Source organism: Gymnoscopelus microlampas, assembly GCF_963454915.1.
Source record: "Gymnoscopelus microlampas genome assembly, chromosome: 16".
NCBI lineage: Eukaryota > Metazoa > Chordata > Actinopteri > Myctophiformes > Myctophidae > Gymnoscopelus > Gymnoscopelus microlampas.
Genome location: NC_139953.1, coordinates 11339324 through 11364626, shown reverse-complemented (window position 1 = coordinate 11364626; position 25303 = coordinate 11339324). Strand labels below are relative to the sequence as shown.

Here is a 25303-nt window from a genome sequence, read left to right as displayed (position 1 = left end):
CCTCAATGCAGGTGAGTCAGTAGGATACAGCGGTGACAACACAGAAATGTGTGTGGGGAGGAATTAATTGCCTACTCTAAATTTAGATTTAAAATAAAATAAAAAAGAAACATTCATTTACGCAACACTGATGATAGTGCTGTCAAATTAGTCTATGAAGCTAACTACGAAATCTATGGAAACGTTTAATCTGCAACACAATTTGATACAATACATATAGTATAGGGTTCCCTGCTTTTCTGCTTCATCTTTCTCTCAGGTAAAGGGGTCCTTGGCCTGAAAAAATGTTCAAGACCCCTACTACAGTATATCGTCTCTGTCGGGTGGGGATACCTGTCCAAAACTGTTACTTCTCAGGATTCAAATTCTAAAATAGCAAACGTAGCTGATCGACGACGAGCTCCAAGCTCCGAGCTTGTAGATCTGCTGCTTTTGATGCTTTTGTGTGACGCTGTGGTTTGATCGAGTGGGGCGTTAATTTTGGGGGGAATAAAAACACAAAAGGTTAGAATATGAGGATGAGAGGTTTCTGCCCCAAGAGCGACGATATAGAATCCGTTCTTTACGATGAATTGTTATTCCAGGAATCCAGGGTTAGTCATCACTTGACTCTGGCAGGAGGCTGGATGTGTGTTTGTTTGCGTTCAGCCTCTGTCTCTGAGATTAAAGTGCTCCAACCAAACAACAAGCAGGACAGAGCGACAAGCTGATTCGCCTGAGAAGTGATAACTGCTAGGCAACCACGTCTCACTCTGTGTGTGTGTGTGTGTGTGTGTGTGTGTGTGTGTGTGGTGGGTTGGCATGCGGACACAGGATGATAGGGTGGTGTGTATGTGCACGTGTGTGCGCGCGTCAGCAGGCACACACAGCTGCCTGGGGTCTGGGGCATTCAGCAGCAGCAAGTGCTTTAATTAGCCACTCCACTGTCACGTGCACTTCCAAGAGCACATGCACTCTCTCACACACACACACACACACACGCACACGCACCGTTGCAGGGGGACCTGCTGCATGGGTGATATCTTGTGTTTGCTGTCACTAATGAGTTGGCTAATGAGGCAGTTAGCATGCCGCTAACTAAGCTAATGGTGGCAACGCATTGAGAAGGGTGAGTGATGGGTCAGCTTCTTGTAGGAGGGGGAGGGGGAGGGGCCGCCTTATCTGTCCTGCACAAAACTGCTGGCTACCTTACCACCCACTGGACGGACACACGCACGCACGCACACACACACACACACACATAATGCAAGCTATTTAAGCAGATTTAAGGCAGGAAAGTAGGCCAGACAGGCCAGATATACAGTACTGTGTATTTCGTCTCTGTCCGGTGGAAACCATATGTCCAAATTATTCTTGTGTATTTTGTTCATTATCGATGGTGCTTCTTTTTGAGTGTGATGTGCTCAAAACGAAAACCTTAAACACTTCATTTTGCCAGCCTGCCTCCAATGCTCTTACCGCGAAGACACCTCCATGCCAATGACCTGTGAACAGAACACTCTGACATACTGTCAGTGGTGGAAAAGGTACTCAAATGTTTTACTTAAGTAAGAGTATCAATACTGCAATGCAGAAGTACTCCGTTACAAGTAAAAGTCTGGAATTCAAACTTGAGTAAAAGTACAAAAGTATTGGTATCAAAATGTACTGAAAGTACCAAAAGTAAAAGTACTAAAATGTTTGAAAATAGCCGATCTACGTTGTGAGCTTGTAGATCTGCTATTGTCAAATAGCCTAGGTATAAAATAGGGCTAAAGTGGTTAATGTATGTTTTATAATGTAATCATTTATATCTGGAGATTAACTAGTAATTAAAGTAACTCTGAGATGTAGTGGAGTAGAAGTAAAAGTATTGGAAATTGGAAATACTCAAGTAGAGTATAAACACCTCAAAATTGTACTTAAGTAAATGTACTTAGTTACTTTCCACCACTGCATACTGTATCTACTTCCTATTTCCGTAATATCAAAATGTAAGCCTGTGCACTATAAAGGACTGGCAGTATGAAGCAGGCCCTACTAAGTTACCATATTGGACATAATATGTCGCGTTGTTGTGTCCTATATCACACAACAAACGGTGAAACGGTTAACCCTGAACATTGTGTTCATTTCTGTTGTCACGGTCTTGTGGCTCCCGACTTCAAGTCATTTTACTACCTGCCTATTAATCTAGTTAAATACCTCTGAAGTAGGCCGTTAATTTACGGAAAAAACACAAAAAGTTAAAATATGGAGATGAAGAGGTTTCTGCCCAACAGCAACGATATGTTTGTGTGCATGCGTGTGTGTGTGTGTGTGTGTGTGTGTGTATACTCTGCACTTTAGTGAGTGTTGGTGGGTGGGGGGTTCGGGGCAGACAGATAAAACACCACACGGTTGTGTGTGTTTGTGGTCAGACTACAGGGTCACTGTGTCCATCTGTCCTTCCCTGATAGCAACACAAACAGAGGGGGGGGGGGGGGGGGACTGGTGGTTACCAGTGTCCAGACCAGGAATTGGCCTTAATGCCTCAATGCTGTGGTTTACAAATCCCCTTTTGTTCTACGGATTAAAAAGGAAAGTTTGACTAAGTTGAGGTCAGATTGTTTATACTGTGCCTTTATTCAAATCAAATTATTATAATGAAATTATTATTAATTACAAATTATTGTAATTAATAATAATAATTATTATTATTACTACACAAACAGCTAATTATTTACAGATATATTTAAATGATATTGAGAAGCAGAACTTATTTTACATGTGGAAAGAGAGCATGGCATAAACCAGGACTGCTTTATATGCCTTTTTTCTCCCCGCTACCATTGGTCTGCTTTTTATCCAGTAGCCACTCAACAAAAAATACTAATAATAGTAAAGGAGAGAGCCAGGATCAAAGCCCACAGCATCCAAACAATAGATGATACAGAATGCGTCCTTCAAAAAAAACACGGCGAGGCTGCCAAATACACAATGGCCACTGAAGTAGAATGATTATCATATATATCGATGCGGTCGGGCAGAAATCTCTTATTTCCAGATCTAAACTTTCTGTGTTTTTTCGTAAATGAACGCCCTGCTTGATCACACTAAATCGTCACACAAGTGTCTAAAGTAGCAGGTCTACACGTTTTCGAGCTTGTAGATCTGCTACTTTTGATGCTTTTGAATTTGAATCTTGAAAGGTAACGGTTTTGGACATATGAGCTTTCCACCCGACAGAGATGATGTGCGAGTGCCATATAATATAAAAAGACATGAGTGTAGATGAGAAACGGCCTGTTTTGTTTTTTTCATTCATTCGTCATCAGTTCTGTTCACATTCCTCGGTAGCATTGCAATGAGGCAGACCAGAATCATTTACACCTTTGGTTTTCAAAGTGCGGTTCTTGGGTGGGGGGTGGTGGTACCAGGGGGTACCAGGGGGTCCCCAGCAAAATAGCGTCACAATAATTTGAACCACTTTATTTTATACTTTGGCTATTCCAAAATAGCAGATATACAAGCTCACAGCGCATCACTTCATGCCGCGCTATGAGCTTGTAGATTTTTTTTTTTAATCTTGAAAATGTGTGCAAATCTTTTAATATATATGTTTTTTAAAGCGAACATTGTTTTCCACAAGGTCTTTGCTTCTGGGGGTCCCTGGCACAAAGCACTTTCAGATGGTGGTCTGCGGCCTAATACATTATCAATTTTGGGGGTCCTTGAGACCAGTGGTGGAAAGTAACTAAGTACATTTACTTAAGTACTGTACTTAAGTACAATTTTGAGGTATTTGTACTTTACTTGAGTATATCCAATTTCCAATACTTTGACATCTACTCCACTACATCTCAGAGGCAAATATTGTACTTTTACTCCACTACAATTACTTGAAAACTTTAGTTACTAGTTACTTTTCAGATATAAATTATGATATTACGAAACATACATTAACCACTTTAAACCTATTTTAAACCTAGGCTATTTGAAAATAGCAGATCTACAAGCTCACAACGCGTCGCATCGCGACGCGTTGTGAGCTTGTAGATCGGCTATTTTCAAATATTTAGTACTTTTACTTTTGGTACTTTAAGTACATTTTGATGCCAATACTTTCGTACTTTTACTCAAGTAAATCTTTAATTCTGGACTTTTACTTGTAACAGAGTATTTTTATATTGCAGTATTGGCACTTTTACTTAAGTAAAGAATTTGAGTACTTTTTCCACCACTGCTTGAGACCCACTGGTTTACAGAGTGCTTGAGTGCATCCCTGGCCGAGCCAATCAGAGTGCATGCTGAGGACAGCCACTCGCGTTGCATCACATCTCTGTCGGGACGGAGACCTCGTATGTCCAAAAACCATTACTTTTCAGGAAATGTAAATGTAAACTTTTCCATAGATTTCATAGATAGCATCATAGACTAATTTGACAGCAATATCATCTTTTCTTTTTTTTTGCAGATCTACAAACTCACAACGCGTTGCATTGCTTGTAGATCGGCCATTAGCTACTTTTGTGTGGGACACACTGTAGCGCGACGAAGTAGGGCATTCATTTTACATGAAAAGTTGAATAATGACATTTTAAATAGGGAGATGCGAGCTTTCTTGCCCCGACATGCAACTATAACTGATTCCGTTGTGTTTCTCCACATAGCCCTCACCTCTGGTTCAACAATGTCACCCTCATCTCAACCCACGGTTACCCGGGCAACCGGCACCACAACAATGATGACATCAGCTTTCTGTCCACAAGGTGCTGTATTCAGTAACACCCCCCCCCACCCCGCCCCCGTATCTCCTTGTACCTTCTATCTTGTTTTGTAAATCGCTGTTGTCGGGCAGAAACCTCTCATCTCCATATTTTGTACGTATGAGGTTTCCGCCCTACAGTGCCGCACTGCAAGCTTGTACATCTGCTTTTTTAGATTTCTTCTTTTTTTTTTTTTTAAAGAGGTGGTGCCATGGTTTTGCACTTTTTCTGTTTTTCATGTGTCTCTGAGGTTGATAGAACTTCATTAAGCCCCCCTGGTGGTGTTTTTATGGTGTTTTATGTCTTCTCTGACTATTCTGAGTTTCTTCCTGGAGGCTGAAACCTTGACGGTCAAACGTGCCAATAGAAAAACAGCACTTTAATGACACGGTAGAAATATACCCTCCCCCTCATTATCATAACACAACAGGTGTGGGCATGAGGAGGAGGAGGGACTAGGACAGGTGGGTGGTGCTAAGGTGAGAACCAGGTATACATAATGAGCTGGAGGCGTGTCCACATAAAAACATAATTTTAACAATTTCTGTACACTTTTTTGAAAAAAATCTTCCTCCTAGTATAACCATAATACCTGATGATTATGTTTTAGGGGGGGGGTCAATGAAAATCACGGCACCCGTCTTTAATATCGAAAATGTTTGGAACATTTAAAAAAAAAAGAACTATCAATTTGGGGGGTCCTTGACACAAAAAAAGTTCCACTGTTCTATTCTACGGCGTATACTTTCTTGGAACTTGGTTGAAGTGTGCCTGGCTGAACAGCTCTCTCTCTCTCCTTCATTGCGTTGCATGCAGCCATGGCTACAGTAGCAGAGACTGCGTCCATCTGTGCTGTGTGGTCAGAGTGGTGACCGGCACCATGGTGGCCATCGACAGAGAGGACAAACACGTCCGCGTGTCCGGGGACAGGACGCTCCCCTATGACCATCTCATCCTGTGCACGGGACTGCAGTATCAGGTTCGGAAAAAAAGAAGAACGAAATATATTAATAATTGGCTGCTCTAAATTATAGAGAAAATCAAAGGAAAAATAAAAGGAATTTTTTGTTTAAACTTTTGAAACAATATATTAAAGAAAATGTAATGTAGGAAACAATTTTTTTTTTTTTACTCACGACCCATAAAAATTGGTCCGCAACCCAAACAGTGGGTCCCGACCCACCTTCTAGCTGTTGGGCGACAGGGCTACCGAATGCGCCACCGTGCCCACAACTTTTCGTGTTTTTTTGACCATCCTTCATGCAAAAGTCACACAAAAGGTTCAAAAGTAGCAGATCTACAAGCGTCGCGTTTCGAGCTTGTAGATCTGCTACTTTTGATGCTTTTGAAATGGAATCCTAAAAAGTAACAGTTCTGGACATATGCAGTGGTGGAAAAATTACTCAAATGGTTTACTTAAGTAAAAGTATCAATACTGCATTGTAGAAGTACTCTGTTACAAGTAAAAGTCCGGAATTCAAAATTTACTTGAGTAAAAGTACAAAAGTATTGGTATCAAAATGTACTTAAAGTTCCAAAAGTTAAAGTACTAATATGTTTGAAAATAGCAGATCTACAAATTCGGTGCGACGCGTTGTGAGCTTGTAGATCGTCTATTTTCATATAGCCTTGGTATCCACCTGTTTCCTAGGCTTTTCACTGTGTTCCACTTCCTGTCTTTTGATTAGGGGTGTGCCGATATATCGTCCCGCGATATATCGCGATACGTTTTCGCGACGATATGTATCGTTTTGGAAAAAAAAAATATCGTTTTTGAAAAAGAAATAAATAAATGTTTTTTTTTTTTACAATCATAATAATCAGGCATGCAAACGGCCCCGAAGTGAAAAGAGTGACAACATGTTTTTTTTTCGGGTCAGGTGTCATACTATTTGGATTCAAAACGGCTATTGTAGCTGAAAAGCTACAAGTTTGCATGTCTGAATATATAATAATGCAAAAACAGAATTATTTGTTTGCATTTTCTTTTTTTCTCCTCCATATATTTTCATAATAAAAAAAGTGCGTATCGTATCGAAATCGTATCGAAGTTGTGAGCCAAATATCGTATCGTATCGTTTCGTGAAATTAGTGTATCGGCACACCCCTACTTTTGATCCAATGAAATCCAATTAAACCGGTCAGATGACTAATAATATCCAATGAAATCCGACAGGAAGTGGAAAACACACGGCCAAGAAACAGGTGAATAAAACAGGGCTAAAGTGGTTAATGTATGTTCCATAATGTAATAACTTATATCTGCAAAGTAACTAGTAACTAAAGTTGTCAAATAATTGTAGTGGAGTAAAAGTACAATATTTGCCTCTGAGATGTAATGGAGTAGAAGTAAAAGTAATTGGAAATTGGAAATACTCAAGTAAAGTACAAATACCTCAAAATTGTACTTAAGTATAGTACTTAAGTAAATGTACTTAGTTACTTTCCACCACTGGACATATGAGGTTTCTACCCGACAGAGACGAGATATATATATATATATATATATATATATATATATATATATATATATATATATATATATATATATATATACTAAGGATATGTCATCCTCTAGGTTCCTTGTCCCACTGGTGTCGACCTAAACGGACCAATCACAAACAGCCAGCTCCTGGCTCAACCACAGCGTGGGGACACTGGCCACGTGCCGTCCAACCTGTTCACCCTCAATGACCGCCAGGACTGCACCGCTCTTCACCTCTGGCTGAGCAACAACTTCATGGAGCAGGAGGGTACGCGTGTATCATTAATACACTCACAATATAGGGCACTGGTTCCCAAACACCGGGTCGGGACCCATTTGTGGGGCGCGGCGGACACATTTGTGTGGGGTCACGAGTATATATCCCTTTATTTTTTGGGTTTTCCTACATTTTGTTTTTTATTATTATTATTTCAAAAATATTTCCAAAACGATGCAACATTTTTCATGAATTCATAACTAATTCAAAGATTTTTGAAAAGAATGTCATGAATAAATACAATAAAGAAAAATCTTAGAAATTCCATAAATTAGACAACTAATGTTTAAGAATTAGTGAAAATTGGCATCGCGACGTGTTGTAAGCTTGTAGATCAGCTATTTTCTGGGTCTCGAGCTAAAACGTTTGGGAACCAGTGGCGCGCGCACACACACACACACACACACACACACACACACACACACACACACACACACACACACACACATCCCCTCTCTCTCTGTAGCGTGTAGATCGGCAATTCTGGACACATTTTCACAGATTTTCGCCTAGCATGACATGCTCAAAACAGGAACACCATTGTTTAAGTGACTAACTTTTCACAAACCAGTAAGTGGCTATCGTTATCACGTTTCTCAACAGACTTGCGCGTATGTGCACTAAGATGTATGCATGCACACCTACCTACTTAAGACACAAGCATGCACGCGCGTGGCGCACACAAAAGATGAATCCACTATTTTATTATTCAGCTAATCACTGCTGAAGGGCCTTTGTATAATTAGCTCCTAATTAGTTGCTGAGAAATCTTTCTTTTCTGCAAATCAGTGCCCGCCTCCCCCAGATCATATCGTTTTCTGAGTAGCACAGGAATAAAGAAACACCCTTTGTCATTAAGCAGAATTAATCTATTCCTCCGAAGGACTGGTGCAGCGGTGTAGAGCAACGCCCCGTTATACATACTAATGAGAGAGTGGCAATCATGAAAGAAACCATTAATAAATGCAAATTGTGAGAAGGTAGATTCAGACGGCGAGTATTTTTGTTCACCCATGATTTCAAAGTCTGGCTGCTAACAAAAGGAACTATAATATAGTATGTAAATATGACTATATGACATGCAATTTCTATAGCGCTTTTCTCGAGTTCTCAACAAGTTCTCAAAGTCGCTTTACAAGAGAGAAACAAAATAAAAACAACTTTATTTGGGAAAAACTAGTTAAAAACTATAGAAAAGGCAGAAAAGGGGGGATTAGAATTAGGTAGGGAATGCCAGCCTGAAACGGTGGGTTTTGAGTGTGGTTTTAACCCATTGAGACCTGAAGCCAATTCTACATGTCTCCTAAATCTCAACAGTATTCTGAAAAACGTATGTTTCATTATCAGTGGTGCTCAATCTTTTTCATGTCAAGGACCCCCAAAATTATATGTATTTGGCCGCAGACCCCCATCAAAATATTTTGTTCCAGGGACCCCCCAGAAGCAAAGATTTTAGTTAAAAATGTTCGCTTTAAAAATATATATATTCAAAGATTTGCACACATTTTCACGATTTTTCAAAAATAGCAGATCTACAAGCTCGTAGCGCGGCACCGGCGGCAGCTGAGAAGGCCGTGTCACCCCAAGTTCTCGGTCACTAGCGTTCTTTTCTATCTGCGACCAGGTGTGTCCCATACTCTCTTGGTGTCATGCCCGGTGAAGTAACCAACAAACTATGCTATACATAATGTTAAAATGATCACATTGCCTAAGAAAGAGGCAAACAATCGCCGAGGCGTTGTGAGCTTGTAGATCGTCTATTTTTGAAACATCGTGAACATTTCTGAAAATCTTTGAATATATATATATTTTTAAAGCGAACATTTGTAACTCAAATCTTTGCTTCTGGGGGGGTCCCTGGAACAACACATTTTGAGATGGGGGTCCGCGGCCAAATACATATCATTTTAAGGGGTCCTTGACATGGAAAGGTTGGAGCACCACTGATATAGCAACACAGGTTTTTTCAAATAACCCATCTTTCAAAGAAGGATTTAGAAGACATTTTGTAGAATCGGCCTCAGGTCTTAATGGGTTAATTGAATGCTGAGGGTTTGTACTGTGTCAGTGAATAGTTTGTGATTGTGTGGATCTTCAGTGCTGCCGTTCAGAACCAATGAAAAGGCTTTGCTCAGGTTCCTGGCAGCGGGGGAGCTGTCCACACATTCAGCACCATGGACAGAGACACGCTCAACCACTCTCTCTCTCTCTCTCTCTCTCTCTCTCTCCACTCATTCAACAACGATGGGGCATCACTTAACGCATTCAATCCCTGAACGCATCTCTGTCATTTTAAGATTACTTTGTCTATTCAAAAATAGCAGATATACAAGCTCATAGTGCACCAGGTGCCGCGTTAAGAGCTTGTTTTTGAAAAATCGGGAAAATGTGTGCAAATCTTTGATTACATATTTTTTTAAAGCGAGCATTTGTACAATATTTTGTTCCAGGGACCCCCAGAAGCAAAGATTTGAGTTACAAATGTTCACTTTAATAAATATATATTCAAAGATTTCCTCACATTTTCACGATTTTTCAAAAATAGCAGATCTGCTGAATAGCCAAAGAAATCTAAAATGACAGAGCTGAATGGGTTAAACTTCAACCCATTCAATTCTAAACATGTCATCTAAACCCTAACAGTTTTCTGAAATCATCATCATCATCATCATCATCATCATCATAATCCCATGTATAACGCACTGACTTTTGTCTTTTCTTTTATTGTTCTCTTTTTTTCTCTAAGCACCTTAACGTCCATAAGTATATCATGCACAGTATACATACATTGCTGCTATGCTCAGGCACCTTAGCTTGTTTCTTATCTCAGGTACTCTTGTAAATATGTAGATAACTTGTTTGGCCTTTCTGTTCTCTTGTCTGATCTCCTTCCCACTTACCCCCCTTCTTCTTCTCCCTCCCCCCCTCTTCTTTCTATGGAAATTAACGTTGCGATGGTAATGATGTAAAAAAAAAACGAATTTCACCCACTTTTTTACCTTGTAAACCTGTGATGTGACAATAAAACTGATTCTGATTCTGATCATCACAATAGCATGTAGATTTGACTCAGGGCCTACTTGTTTGCCCTTCCAATTCAACAGTGGTGGAAGAACTACTCAGATGTTTTACTTAAGTAAAAGTAGCAATGACGCAATATAAAAAATACTCTGTTACAAGTAAAAGGCCTGTGTTCAAAATGTTACTTGAGTAAAAGTACAAAAGTATTGGCAGAGGTGGACAGTAACTTTACGTGAGTACTGTACTTAAGTACAAATTCTGAGGATCTGTACTTTCCTTGAGTATTAGATTTCTTTGATACTTATTACTCTTACTCGAGTAAATTTCCAAGACAACTATTTTACCTTTACTCGAGTAAATTTCTAGGAAGGCTAAAAAGTACAAGTTACTTTTAGGTTCGCCGGCTCCTTTAAAAAAAAGGCTACAACGTTAACTAGTGTGTTGATACCCATTATTCTGGCACAAGACAAATTGAGTTTTGCTGAACATATTGCTTTGTGCTTATAAAATACACACCAACAGCATATGGGGCAGAAGCCACCTCAGGGTTAGGGTCAGGAACAGCGGGAGGAACAGTCTTCCGACGGGAAACAGGGTCAGCCTTCCAACTCAGACCAGCTGTTAACAGAAAAAAGAAAATAACAATGCTGGGAAGTGGGCCCAAAACAGATCCCCTGGAAACAAACATACAAAGTACACTTAGCTCTATGCATGCGTGATGAGAGATCAGACTGGACAACACAGTCTCACTGCCTAGAAGTCACATGTTGACTTTTGTGCAGAACCCCTTCCAGTCACAATGTGACTTCCCAGCATTATTATTTTCTTTTTTCTGTTAACAGCTGGTCCTAGTTGGAAGGCTGACTCTGTTTCCCGTCAGAAGACTGTTCCTCCTTACTTATGTATATTTAGAAGCAAGTACTTTTTTACTCTTACTTGAGTAACATTTTGACTGAGATACTTTTACTTGTAGTGGAGTAAATTTAACCAGGGAGTATCTGTACTCTTACTCAAGTACTGGGGTCGAGTACCCTGTCCACCTCTGAGTATTAGCATCAAAATATACTTAAAGTACAAAAAGTGAAAGTATTAAAACGTTTGAAAATATGGGGGCACGGTGGCGCAGTCGGTAGCGATGTCGCCTCACAGCCTGGGTTCGATTCCCGCCGGGGACGCTGTGGGCACTGGGGGCGTGTTCTTCTTTCCTCCGTGTCATCAGTGCCCATACCCTAGTTGGGGTTGGCGAAAGGGCCTCTCTGTGTGGGGTTTGCATGTTCTCCCCGTGTCCCCTAGGGTAGGTACCCTCACAAAAAACATGCAGTAATCCTGTTCTCTATACTGCCTCCCCCTGGTCAGCCGGGGCGCCTGATGGAGGGGAAAGCAACTGGTTGGAATAACGTGTTCCTTCCACGTGCTACGTCCAACCGGGGAAACTCCCCCCTGTCAGGTGATAAGAAGAAGTGATAGAAGTCTGCTAGTTCCTCATGCGTTGAAGGAAGCATGAGCTCAGTTCGGGGCTCTCCCCAGGCTGGCAGAGGGAGAGTAGCGCCCAGGATTAAAGCTTAGGCATTGGCACTGGGTGAAAAAAATAAGGGTTACAAAATTGTGTGATAAAAATTATAAAGAGAAGGAGAAAAAAAAATCTTTTGAAAATAGCAGATCTACAAGCTCACAATGTGTCCCATGGCAACGCATTGTGAGCTTCTAAATGTATATAGGGCTGAAGTGGTTAATGTATGTTTTGTAATAATAATCAAAAACATTAAAAGTAACTAGTAACAAAAGTTTTCAAATAATTATAGTGGAGTAAAAGTACAATATTTGCCTCTAAGATTTAGTGGAGTAGAAGTAAAAGTACAGAAAATTTGAAATACCTCAAAATTGTACTTAAGTGCAGTACTTGTGTAAATGTACTTAGTTACTTTACGCCACTGGCAATTAGCCTCAGAATAGGCTGCTTCCACTGTATGTATATGTATGTATATGTATATATATGTATGCATGTATGTATATTCATTAGAAGGACAGGGGGCCATTGAAGGTTCAAGGGGCCACTTTGCATTAAAGGATGCATCGACTTTGAGCAGCTTAATGGTTAACTCCTCATTTCCATACAGAGTTTGGGGGTCTAGGGTTACAGGGAAGACCTACTGTAAAGATTGGGAGTGCTTTGGTCATGGGTCTCTTAGCATTGTTTATGGATTTAATATGGATTACATTGTATCGTCGCTGTTGTGAAGAAACCTCTTCTCTCCATATTTTAACTTTTTGTGTTCGTAAATTAATGCCCTACTTGATCATACACACAAAAGCACCAAAAGTAGCAGCTCCACAAGCTGGAAACACGGTGCGAAGCGACACGTATTGAGCTTGTAGATCTGCTACTTTTGATGTTTTTGAATTTGAATCGTGAAAAGTCACTTTTTTTTTGTTTCACCCGACAGAGACAATATGATAATATATTATAGGCTGCAAGTGATTAGATTTTTGTTTTATAAAGCACATTTCAGCAACATGGCAATTCAAAGTGCTGTGACATAATGCATCGACACATTAAGACAGAGCATTAAAACACATTTAGAAAAAACGACATTTGAACACAATGAAAATGTTGTTAAAACTGAACAATTACAGAATAAAAATGCAAAGTATTAACTAAGAACCTGTGAGTTAATAATAACTACTTTGGAACACCGGTTCCTTTCCCCCCATTTCCTGAAAAGCAATGCTTTTGGACATACACGTTTTCACCTTACAGCGACGATAATGACCAGCGTTGCCATGTTTGCTTATTATAAGTTACTTTGGGCTTGTTTTTCTGTCGCTTGTAAATATTGGTGTTTGCGGGTTGTGGTTTCTAAAGTGTAGTTGCTTATTTGGGCTTGCTTCCTAATGTGTTTTTGTTTTCATGTCAAGGACCCCTAGATTGATATGTATTTCTCTGTGAAACCCCATCTAAAACCCCCCTTTTTTTTACCAATATCGTTAGCCGATCTGCAAGCTCACAACGCGCCGCTTATGCAACACATTGTGAACTTGTAGATCTTCTATTTTCAAACAGCCGATGTGAAGTGGTAAAACTTAGCCCAGTCGCTTCTTTCGCTTCGGGGTTGTTTTCATAGACGTGGGCCGCTTGTTTCTCTCGTAAATTCTGCCAGCCCAACACTGATACTGACTGTACTGTACTGTCCCCTCGTTGTGACCCAACACACTGATACTGACTGTACTGTACTGTCCCCTCGTTGTGACCCAACAGATAACGCCATAGTCTACGGGAACGCCATTGACGTCTATACCTGTGTGGAGGCCTTGCTCGGCCTGGGGGTCCAGGGCTCTCGTATCCACCTGGTCCTCCTCCCTCCCTCCCCCGCGGTGGGAAAAAACAGCGCAACCTGCTGTTTCGCCGACCCCGTGGTGGAGAGAGCCGTGGCGCGAGCGCTGGAGAAGGCCGGCGTCCGCGTGCACCGCGACTGCCTGCTGGCGCTGATGAACCGCGGAGAGGAAGTCCCCGAGCCACTGGCGTCGGTGTCGTTCACCACAGACGGACAGCCTCTCCATCTGACATGTGGCGTAAGTGTAATGTCAAAAAACTATAGCATTGTGGTGTTAATAAGACCTGAGGCGGATTCCACGAATGCCTCCTAAATCAGTAGTTCTCACACTTTCAAGAGTTTTCCAAAATGTTCTAAAATAGCAGAAGTGACGCGCTGTGAGCTTGTGTATCTGCTATTTTTGAAAAGCCATCGCAAAAATCTAAAATGACACAGATGCTTTCCTGGTTTTAATGGGTTAAAGGGGTATTTCACTTTAAAAAAAATGTACGTCTATACTCTGGCTTTTGGGTGTACCCCAGGCAGGTTTTTAAGATGCATGATTCAATATTTCTCTTCTGATTGGTCTATCGCTCAATTCAGCAGTGTGTTATTTCTTGATAATGACCGATGAGCTCAATAACAGACCGCTGTCTAATCAAAGGTTCAGAGCACCTGCTCATATCAACCTGCGCTGCTTGATTTGATGCTGTATCCAACATGACAGCCATGTAAATAAACACACTAGTTCATTTACAACTAAATGAACCTGATGGTCAAGATTCAATTTATCCCCTAAAGCAAGCAGGCAGGCTCTATTAGCTCAATGGTAAAAATGTCAGCACTTGTGCAGGAAACCAGGTTCAAATCCGGGGTAGAAGAGGAAAGTCACATAGTGCAGCTTTAAATCAAATGACATTTATTTTATTTTTGTGGAGTTTGCATGTTCTCCCCGTGTCTCCTAGGGTAGTTAATACCCTCACAAAAAATGTAGTAATCCTGGTCGCTATACCGCCTGGAGGGGAAAGGAACTGGTTGGAATAACATGTTCCTTCCACGCGCTACGTCCTACTGGGGAAACTCCCCCCTGTCAGGTCACTCTCATGCATTGAAGGAGGCATGAGCTCAGCCCTGGGCTCCCTAGGCTGTGGGGGGAGTGTAGCGCCCAGGATCCAAAAAGTGCACGGGTGAAAAAGGGTTACAAAATCGTGGGATAAAAAAAAAGAAAAATGTATTTTTTCTATTTTCATTTTATGTTTTCATTTTCCCCCCAAAAGAACAAACAAACAAAACGAAACAAAATAAAATCAGAAGAAAAAAATCCAACATTCTTTCATCCTCCGTTTCAGGTGTTCATCAACCTCTCCTCCAGGGGTGTGGACCTCGATGCCTTTAAGAGCCTCAGCGACGCCCGCTTGGTGTTCGACGGCCGGCTGGTGATCGACGCCGGGTTTCACACCAACGACGCCAGCGTGCACGCCGCCGGGCCGCTCACCAAGTTCTCCCGCCGCTACCGCGCCGACGGCACGACCCACTCCTGCTTCAGCAGCAGGGAAGTGGGCTGCGAGCTCGCTGCCGCGCTGCTGGCCCTGTTTGACCCCACCGTGGAGCCCGCTGTCCTCGACACGGCGCCGGACTCGGACCGCCTCATACCTGTGTACACGCAGCCCAGGATACAAGGTGGTTCTGTTTTTTTTTTCTCCTGATATTAGTCTAGACCCAGGGAAGCTTTTTGTCTGTTTCTTTCCCTCCCCATTTCTTACACAATTTTATTATAAAACAGTTGTATTTTAGTCATTGTTGGGCAGAAACCTTGTACTTTCATATTTAATGTTTTATTTATTTTCTTAACACATTGCGTGCCAATCGCGTAGTTCTACGCGAACCTAAATAATTGCGCAGCGTGCCAGTCGCGTAGATCTACGCGAAGTGGTCTTTTTTTTTCTTTTCTTTTTTCTCGCAGTGACACATTTCATTGTAGCACACCGGAAACGGAAAGGAATGTCAATCGAAGATTTTCGTTCCCATCCGCCGCCGCTCTAAAGCTTCCGCTAATCCGCCATTATCTCTGTGTTGTTTTTCTCCACGCTGAACGCTGTTTAATATAAACTGCGACGACTGCAAAATGGAATGTCGCCGATTGAAAATTTCTTCTCTGGGCCACTCACACAGCTACAAGCTACAAGCTCATCTACAAGCTCATAGCGCGGCACATGAGCTTGTAGATCTGCTATTTTTGAGAAATATTTTTGAATAGACAAAGTGTAAAATAATGCTTTTTAGCTCAAATCTAAAAATGACACCGATGCCTCTCCAGGTCTTAATGGGTTAAACAAGTAACCAAGTGATTGTGACTAAATAACTACATTGGATCGATTGGAACACAGATTCCTTTTTCCCATGTCCTGAAAAGTAACGGTTTCGGGACATGCAAGGTTTCGGCCAGACAGTGACAATATGGGACAGTTGTATAATATAACAACTATTTGCAGTTTCACATCTTCAGCAGCCTTCTGTTCTGACGCATGTGAATATAATTGTCATTATGCATTAGAGATGAAGCCTTCACATTCATTATTGTGTTTGTCCACAACCTTATGCTCTGGTTTGACGAAGCATGTTGAGTGTTCTGTCCCTCTCTCTGCTTTTATTTCATGGCTATTCTGGAGTGTTACCGTATTATCTGCGTGAATGACCAGCGCTGTACGGTTCACCTTGTGCATTAGTGGAATGCCATTCCTCTACGTAGGTCATTCGGCTGGATACTCCAAACCATATTTGAAGCCTTTACCAATGGATTGTTGTGTTCCAGTGTATTCACCTAGTGACCAAGGCCACTCCACTTGTAGTAGCACCAAACAAAAGAGCAACTATTCTCCTTCTGGCATTTTCTTTTTGGAAATTTCAAACAGCCCCCGTGAATTCTTTGCAAGGGGCAATTTGCTGAGAGCGAGATCAATAAGCGAGCGAGATTCTCAGTTAACCTTTTTCTCACTGAGAAACCAAGTTAACCTTTTTCTCACTGAGAAACCAAGTTAACCGTTTTGTTAACTGGTTGGTTGGTTATGGTTTAACTTCGCAGTTAAAGCTCACAACTGAGCTTGTAGATCTGCTATTTTGGCAAATGTTCCCCCTAGAATAGAGATTCAAGCGGTTCACTTGAGTTCTCAGTTAAACCATAACCCGGTTTCTCGGTTTCTCTGGTGTTCCTTCCATGTTATTTGTCATTTGTCATATGGTATCAGCTATAGCTACCAAGTGTGTCTATTCTAACTTTAACTCCAGTTCCCTGCTAAGTCCTGAGTGTTGTTTTAGCCCTATGTGAAAAAAGGACCCTGTGAGCAGTGTTAAGACTAAAAGACTAAGATTTTGAATATTTAGTCGACTAAGACTAAACAATTTCAGATGACTAAAATAGGACTAAAACAAAAAAATAATAATGGTGTGTTATTCAAAAGACTAAGACTAAGAATAAATCAGAATTTGCTGTCAAAATGAACAATGCCTGTGAGGATTTGGCAGCGTAGTCTGTGATTTCCTTTGCTAATGCTCTTACCACTTTGTCGTATTGTTAAGCATAATTTGACATGGTTGCCGGTTTCATTCTGCCCCGAGGTGGGAGACTGCCTGGAGGTTACAACTACCTACACATTACCAAGCCCTCCATTCCTGATCCAACTGTGGGCCCGTCTTTTATTCAGCAGGTAAGTGTCCATCATCAAATACAGTATATATCATTTAATGTAACCACTTTACTGTACATTTGTACACATGCTCAGAGTTAATTAAACACTCTCAGACTCTTACTAAAAATGTAAGAGTGAAAATTCATCCAAACATGCTTTCAGTTTTCCAGCAGTAGCATTGCTTTGACCTGTCCCCCCCTCCACACACACACATACACACACACACACAGAGCACAGACATTGTGACGGGCCGCGTGGAGACGGGGAACTACTTCCACCTGCGTCTGAGCCGCTACGACACCGTGGAGGGCCTCACCTGCCTGTCCTTGAAGCCCCTCCCCGTCTCCAATTACCTGTGTCTGTACGGCAAACACCAGAGGCTGCTCAACCAGCTGTCCTCACGCTACGACGAGGGCCTCGTTCACGACCTGTACAGGTAAGGCAGGGAGGGAGGCGACCAGCGTTTTCCTATCGCTTCGCAGTAGCGGGGGGGGGGGGGGCGCGGCCAGGAGGACAGTACTCCGTGGTGGAAAATAATGCTCAGCGCTGGTATTGCCTGGGGGGGGGGATAATTTACAAATTCTGTACCTATCGGTACATAACTTGGACGGGGCTGAGTAGGCTCAAGCGAACTTCGCAACGTTCAGCACGGCAACTCGCGCACTTCAGCGCACTCGGTGGTGCTTCTCGAGCTCAAGTTCGCTTGAGACTGTGCCCCTCTGTCGCGGTCCAAAACTATACTTTATCAGTGAAAAAAAGTAGTCCGCGGTTGTTGGACAAGGAAATGTCTTTAGCGGGAATCGATCCCGGGAGGTGCGGGTTGGGAGTCCAGTGATTAACAAGGCAAGCCACTGAGGCTGGTGCTGAGATTCAGTATTTGGGCTGTATTAGAATCTGACAACGACCACCGTTCCCAACTCTTCTAATGTAGAGCGAAAGAAGCCTGGGCGAGGCTACTGCGAAGCGATGATAACACGCTGTTCGCGGAAGGGAGGGGGAGGCTTTCATTCAAATCAGGAATAAGTGGAACTGAATGTAACATGGCCGCCACTTCTCCGTTGAACTCAATGGACGTGGCTGCTCCCGCCCGGTTCTTTTCTGTCGCACCTATTACTTTGAAGGGCGTCCTCGAGCTCCATAGGCACATGGAGCTCTCAAAGTTTTTAGCTCGAGACCCAATTGAGACATTTGGTGTCTCCCTACACTAGTCATTGCTCTATTATTATCTGATGGCTGATAAATCCAAACAATGATCCAAACGAGATGGACAGAGAACCTGTGCATATACTGTATGGCCCTACCTGGATAGGGGGGAAAAAACATACTTTATTTCTTTGCCAGAAAAAGCTGCGCAGTTTATGTAGGCAGAGGCTCGAGTCACAATACTGTAACACAACGGGTGAGAGGAAGAGAGACCAGAGTCCTTCAGCATTCCGTTCCCACAAACATATACAGAGAAAATGTACTTATTTTGGGCATAGTTATGAATGGTGACTAATTGTGATTAATCAATTATTATTCTGTGATTAATCTGATTTAAAAGTTTAATCGTTTGACAGTCCTAAAATTAATATAATATTAATTAACCACTTATGCCCTATATTCAAAATAGTGAAAATAGCCAAACTACAAGCGCACTGAGCTTGTAGATTGGCTATTTGGGTGTGTGTAAATGGAACCAAATTTACCCATTAGCGTCCACAGCCATCGCATTTTTGCTACTTAAAGGAGTAGTTCACCCAAAAGATTACTTATTTTTTATCAATTACACACCCAATGAAGCCTTGAATACATGGAGATTTTTGTGTTGCATTCCTGAGCCAATTAAGCCGGGTCATCGGTCAGAAGGAGACTCAGCAGGAGACTCCGTCGGTCATCAAATCATTGGCTTAGAAATGCAACAAAAACAAAACAATCTCCATGAATCCAAGGCTTCATGGGGTGTGTAATTGATAGAAAACATGTTTTTTTTTTGGGTGAACTACTCCTTTAATGTGATGGCTGGAATAATAAAAAATAATCTCTCAAAGCGGCTGAGTAGAAAACACAACAAACCTACAACCAAAAAAAACATTTAGGCCAACCAACGTTCTGCTGGTGGCAGTGTCCTAGGAGATGACAGACAGATAACCTCACGTATCAAACGGCACAGACGAGAGCACTAAAACCCAGGAGAAAGGGTGGATTTAACCCCCTGTCTGCGTGATGTCTGTGTATTAGTGTGACTTCTCTCGGGGAGGTGTTTTGTGAAATGACAGAGTTGACCTCCTTCTGGGCTTTCCAAAACGCTGATGACACAAGTGACCCTCAGACATCAGGAGCTGGCCCGCATTGTTCCCGGGCCCCTAATCTGTTTATGCAGCACCCCCCCCAATCTGTCTTTTCTGCCAGGAAGGGGGGGGGGTGGGGGGACAACGACAATGGCCTCCCGCAGCCACCCTGCAGAGGTCGGTGGTACGGGAAAAAAGGGTGCTTGTCTTAACAGTTATTGAAGTCCGATGCCTCTCTAAAGGCTCATGTCAGGGCACTGAAGGGACGTGACTCTTAAAAGTCACCGGCCAGTGGCCACATTCGCACAGCCGTTTTTGCTTTTACATCATGCTCGGGTGGGGGTGGGGGGGTTGGGGCACAGGTGGAGATGCAAAGTTTCAAAAACATTTTTTTTTAATGAATGTTATTATTCTGGGGTCGAAATCGAAACTTTGCATGTATTATTATTACTATTATTATTACAGGCATTGCTCACACCATGTGTTGGAATAATGCCTAATTCTGCGTAATTCTATGTTTAAAATGTATTGTAGAATTGTGGACGATAGCAGACATTTTCAGGCTATTTTAACATTGAGAGAGAGAGAGAGAGAGAGAGAGAGAGAGAGAGAGAGAGAGAGAGCATGTTCACACCACGTGTTTTGAATTGCCTCATTCTATTTTTAAACGAATTGTAGAATTGTGGACAATAGCAGCCATTTCTGTTGGCTATCTTTAACTTTATACATGTTTGCTATCTTTAACATTATACATGTTGGCTATCTTTAACATTATACATGTTGGCTATCTTTAACTTTATACATGTTGGCTATCTTTAACATTATACATGTTGGCTATCTTTAACAGTATACATACATGTTGGCTATCTTTAACAGTATACATACATGTTGGCTATCTTTAACATTATACATGTTGGCTATCTTTAACATTATACATGTTGGCTATCTTTAACTTTATACTTGTTGGCTATCTTTAACTTTATACATGTTGGCTATCTTTAACTTTATACATGTTGGCTATCTTTAACATTATACATGCATGACACAACTCATATGTTGTTGGACAAGCCATCCGTTTTAGTGTGATTGTTTGTTTTATTTTCCCCGCAGCTTCTTCAGGGAGACATGGTGCATGGCTCTGTACCACGACCGCTTCACTGACTTTGAGCAGGAAATAAAGCAGATCATAGAATCTGCTAAAGCACAGGTTTGGTTTTCATCTTTGTCCCTCAGAAACAGTGGTTTCTTTTCAGAGTCACGTCTTTTAAGAGTCACGTCCCTTCTTTGTCCCTCAGAAACAGTGGTCTCTGAGGGAAAATGTTAGAAAATGTTTCCCAAAATAAGTGTCGGTAAAGTGGTTCATTTGGGATTGTCCCACACTTATTTATATGTCATGTTGATAACCTTGTGTCACAGCTGGGCAATCATAAGTTCATAGAGATAGCATGCATTGTTGCTGTTGGCCAGAAACCTCTTCTCTCCATATTCTAACTTTTTGTGTTTTTTTCATAAATGAACGTCCTACTTGATCATACTACAGCGTCACACAAAAGCATCAAAAGAAGCCTACCAGATCTGCAAGCTCGAAACACAGCGTCAAGTGACGCGTTTCGAGCTTGTAGATCTGTTACTTTTGATACTTTTGAATTTGAATCCTGTAAAAACAGTTTTGGACATATGAGGTTTCTACCCGACAATGACAACCTGATAGAGGAAATGTTTGTCCAATGACACATGGATGTGCTGGACATTATATGGTTTAGGGCGTTCAGTTGGATTTGCCAGTTACTGTGCCATGCGTAAATGCATGCATGTCTTATTACTCATATTACTGATAGATTGTACAATACGTACACCTACATTTATATTTATTAATAGTTTACATGCTAAGTAACCTGAATGGACCCGTCATTTGGGCTTCCAGGGGATGGCAATTGCCACAACCTATAGCTTTCACATTTAACCTCAAAATTCAGGTATTTTATTCATATTTCCTCCAATGTTTTTTGCAGATGAATCTGATTTTGAATCAACATTTATAGAAGCTTGTTTTCTTTCTACAACCATACATTCATTAATCCCTTTAAAACTGGCCTCCCTACTTTGGGCATGTCATTACAGGCAAAAACAAGAGAGCAAAAATAGCCGATCTTTAAGCTTGTATATCGGCTATTTTTTGCTGTTTTTGAAATCAGGCATAAGTGGTCACTTTTTTTTGCCACCCTCTAGCTTTAATGAAATGACACATCTGGTTCACTTCAATCCTCATGTGTGTAGGCCTGTCAGTACATAATCATAGTTTTTTCTTTAGATAATTGCAATTATTTTTGGATAATCTCAATTATTTTTAATTGAATTTAATTAATTTTCATATATTTTCAAACATTTTCAAAAATAGTGGAAATAGCTTGTAGATTGGCTATTTCCACTATTAATGTCTTTTTGAAGGTATGAAGTTATTAAATGTCAGTCATTTCTTTGCATATAATAGGTTATTTGTCATATCTGCCCTGTGCAACTTCAAAGCCAAACAGAAATGTAATTTTTATTCATATATTCCAGTGTGCAAAAAAACTCAATTAAATCGTTAATCGCAATTATTTGTGTGACAATCGTCTTGTAAAATGTCGTAATCGTGGCAGCCCTACATGTGTGTCTTCAGGGCCGTGGCGGTGCAGGGTCCATGACAACGCAGGGCGTGGAGGGGAATCCCAAGCTGTTCCTGCAGCTTTTTGACAGAAGCGGGGGTCTGGCAGCTCTGAGGAGCAGCACCCTCAACTATCTGCAGTACAATAGGAACCACCTGCCCATGTATGCCCTGCCTGGGATGCTGTGACTGATGCACACACTAACCCTGCTGCTGAATTCCACACATCATCAATGGAATGTTGCTACCAAAAGAAATATGTGGGGAAGTCTCCTTGAGCTGCAATATTATATTCTGGGTTCTGTAAACGGTTAACATAATTGTGTGTCTTTGATGTAAACAACGTGAACATTAAAAAATGTTTTTTTATTGTCATTCTGTGTGTGTGTGTGTGTGTGTGTGTGTGTGTGTGTGTGTGTGTGTGTGTGTGTGCGTGTGCGTGTGCGTGTGCGAGAGGGCCATTAAAGCCCCATTGAATTGAGAGAGAGAGAGGAAGTAAAAAGAGAGTCCATGCTCTCACCATGCATTTGGAATTGCCTTATTTCTATTTTTAAAATGAATTGCAGAATTGTGGACAATAGCAGACATGTTTTCGCCCGCTATTTTAAGCTTTACACAGACGCGTGACACAACTCAATTTTGCCATGATGCAGCCAACTGTAACTCATTGTATTGTTGTATGTGTACACACACACACACACACACACACACACACACACACACACACACACACACACACACACACACACTATTATATGTGTGTGTGTGTGTGTGTGTGGGGGGGGGGGGGGGGCGGGGGGGGGGGTTCACGTTGACAATAGTGACTTGGCAGCGTGACCAATAAGACAGGCCTATAGCTCTTTAGATGAAAGTGGATTTGTGAGCCCACATAGGCGGAGGAGGAAGGCTCTATTCTACAGCTGTATGTTAATGAGGGCTCCACTACCCCCCTGCCCTCAGCACACGCCGTTCCGCTCAACAAATAACCGCACACGCACCAGTGTTGCCATGTTGGCTTATTATAAGCCACTTTGGGCAAACTTATAGCATATAGCCCAAGTGTTTTTGGGGGCTTGTTTCTAAAGTGAAGTTGCTTATTTTGGGCTTGTAATGTTGTTTAAACCAGCTAGTGGTTCTTAGACATTTTCATGTCAAGGACCACCACATTTATATGCATTTGTCTTGTCTGCAGAGTGCAGACACCCATCTGAAAATATTTTGTGCCAGGCCAGGGACCCCCGGCCCCCATACAAGATTTGTGTTCTTCTATCTTCAAGATATTTTTTTTAAATAGCAGATCTACAAGCTTGTAGATCGGCTATTTTCAAATAGGTTTAAAAGTGCTCATGTGGCCTAGTCACTTGTTTTGGGCGTGTAGCCTACAAACAATCTTAGCAGCACTCACGCCTGATTTATACTTCGCCGGACGACGGCGTCGCCAACCCATGTGTTGGTGTTGAATGGAATGGAATTCTTGTACTTCTCTAGAGTGCACGCGCGCGTGTGTGTGTGTGTGTCTGGCGGGGGGGGGGGGGGTTGGGGTTGGAATGGGTCATGGAATAAAACGTAGGGCTTTTCCTCCCTTTGGGGGGGGGGGGGGGGTTGTAAATTATAAACACGACCGTTGGAATCACAGTCGTTTTTCATTCTAGTGAGTCCTTATCGATTATAGACAATATATGGCCTATTGTTTTGGACACAGAAAGCAGGTGTAATGACACTCGTGTATGACACATTCCACAGGCCGTGTAACAATGTGGATAAGAGCAACGTGGTCTGATTGGTCCACTACCGGCTCAAACATGTGGCGTTGAAATTACAATATTGGCTTTTTACACACACACACACACACACACACACACACACACACACGATGCCTGTACACACTGAACGCAGTCGCTCCTCCCAGATGCCAGTTATTGCTAGACACCCTAAACTAGACTGAATTATAGAATCTCCAGTCTCGTGTCTAGTGGTAAAAGAAGGCACAAAAAGGCACACACACACACACACGCACACACACTCTTATCCCTTTGACGGTGACCCGCAGGAATTATTAGTATTATTGTTATTGGTCCGACTGTTTTGAACTGAAAGATAATCGTAGTTTGGCCCATTTTGGAGATGCTTTTGTCCAAAAAAGCCAGCGTTGCCAGATGTTGTGAGAGAAATAAGCAACCAGGTCTAGGAAAACAAGCCCAAAATAAGCAACTTAATTAGACCACATGAGCACTTTTGGAAGAAAGCCTAAATAAGCAACTACACTTTAGAAACAAGCCCAAAAAAACGCAACTAACCAATAATTTACAAGCAACTTTACAGAAAACTAGTCGCTTATAATAAGTGGACATGGCAACACTATTCAAAAGAGCACACTGATTACGCACAGCACGCGCCGTCGGTATCTCCAGGCCAGATTGCTGGAGGTGTGTGTGTGTGTGTGTGTGTGTGTGTGTGTGTGTGTGTGTGTGTGTGTGTGTGTGTGTGTGTGTGTGTGTGTGTGTGTGTGTGTGTGTGTGTGTGTGTGTGTGTGTGTGTGTGTGTGTGTGCGTGCGTGCGTGCGTGCGTGCGTGCGTGCGTGCGTGCGTGCGTGCGTGGGTGGGTGGGTGGGTGGGTGGGTGGGTGGGTGTGTGTGTGTGTGTGTGCGCGTGCGGTGGAGGGGTATTTTCACCGTGCAATTTCCTTTTCAATCACAAGCGGGTATACAGCTTGCACAAGCGCCACCATTGTAATGCTAAACAGGGAGGGGAAAGGGGGGGGCTCTCTTGTATTAATTATGTATGCGTAAAATGACTGTTTCATATGTCCGCAGTTAACTGTCACATCCAACACAAACTATATGAACGGATTTTTCAGGATGTTTGCTGTAAATATAGGCT

General features: G+C 41.9%; 1 protein-coding gene across 1 annotated transcript in view; it reads left to right on the top strand.

Moving 5' to 3' along the window:
- cfap61 (cilia and flagella associated protein 61) overlaps positions 1–22613 on the top strand; it is a gene marked incomplete at both ends in the record, with an annotated part of 62196 nt that extends 39583 nt beyond the window's left edge. The window contains 9 exons of the mRNA XM_084082055.1: positions 4632–4730; positions 5544–5706; positions 7306–7480; positions 13767–14080; positions 15171–15501; positions 17437–17525; positions 17738–17943; positions 20888–20984; positions 22440–22613. Coding sequence (XP_083938181.1) covers positions 4632–4730; positions 5544–5706; positions 7306–7480; positions 13767–14080; positions 15171–15501; positions 17437–17525; positions 17738–17943; positions 20888–20984; positions 22440–22613 — 1648 coding nt within the window. The remainder of the gene's footprint in view (positions 1–4631; positions 4731–5543; positions 5707–7305; positions 7481–13766; positions 14081–15170; positions 15502–17436; positions 17526–17737; positions 17944–20887; positions 20985–22439) is intronic.
- Between the last annotated feature and the right edge of the window lie 2690 nt (positions 22614–25303).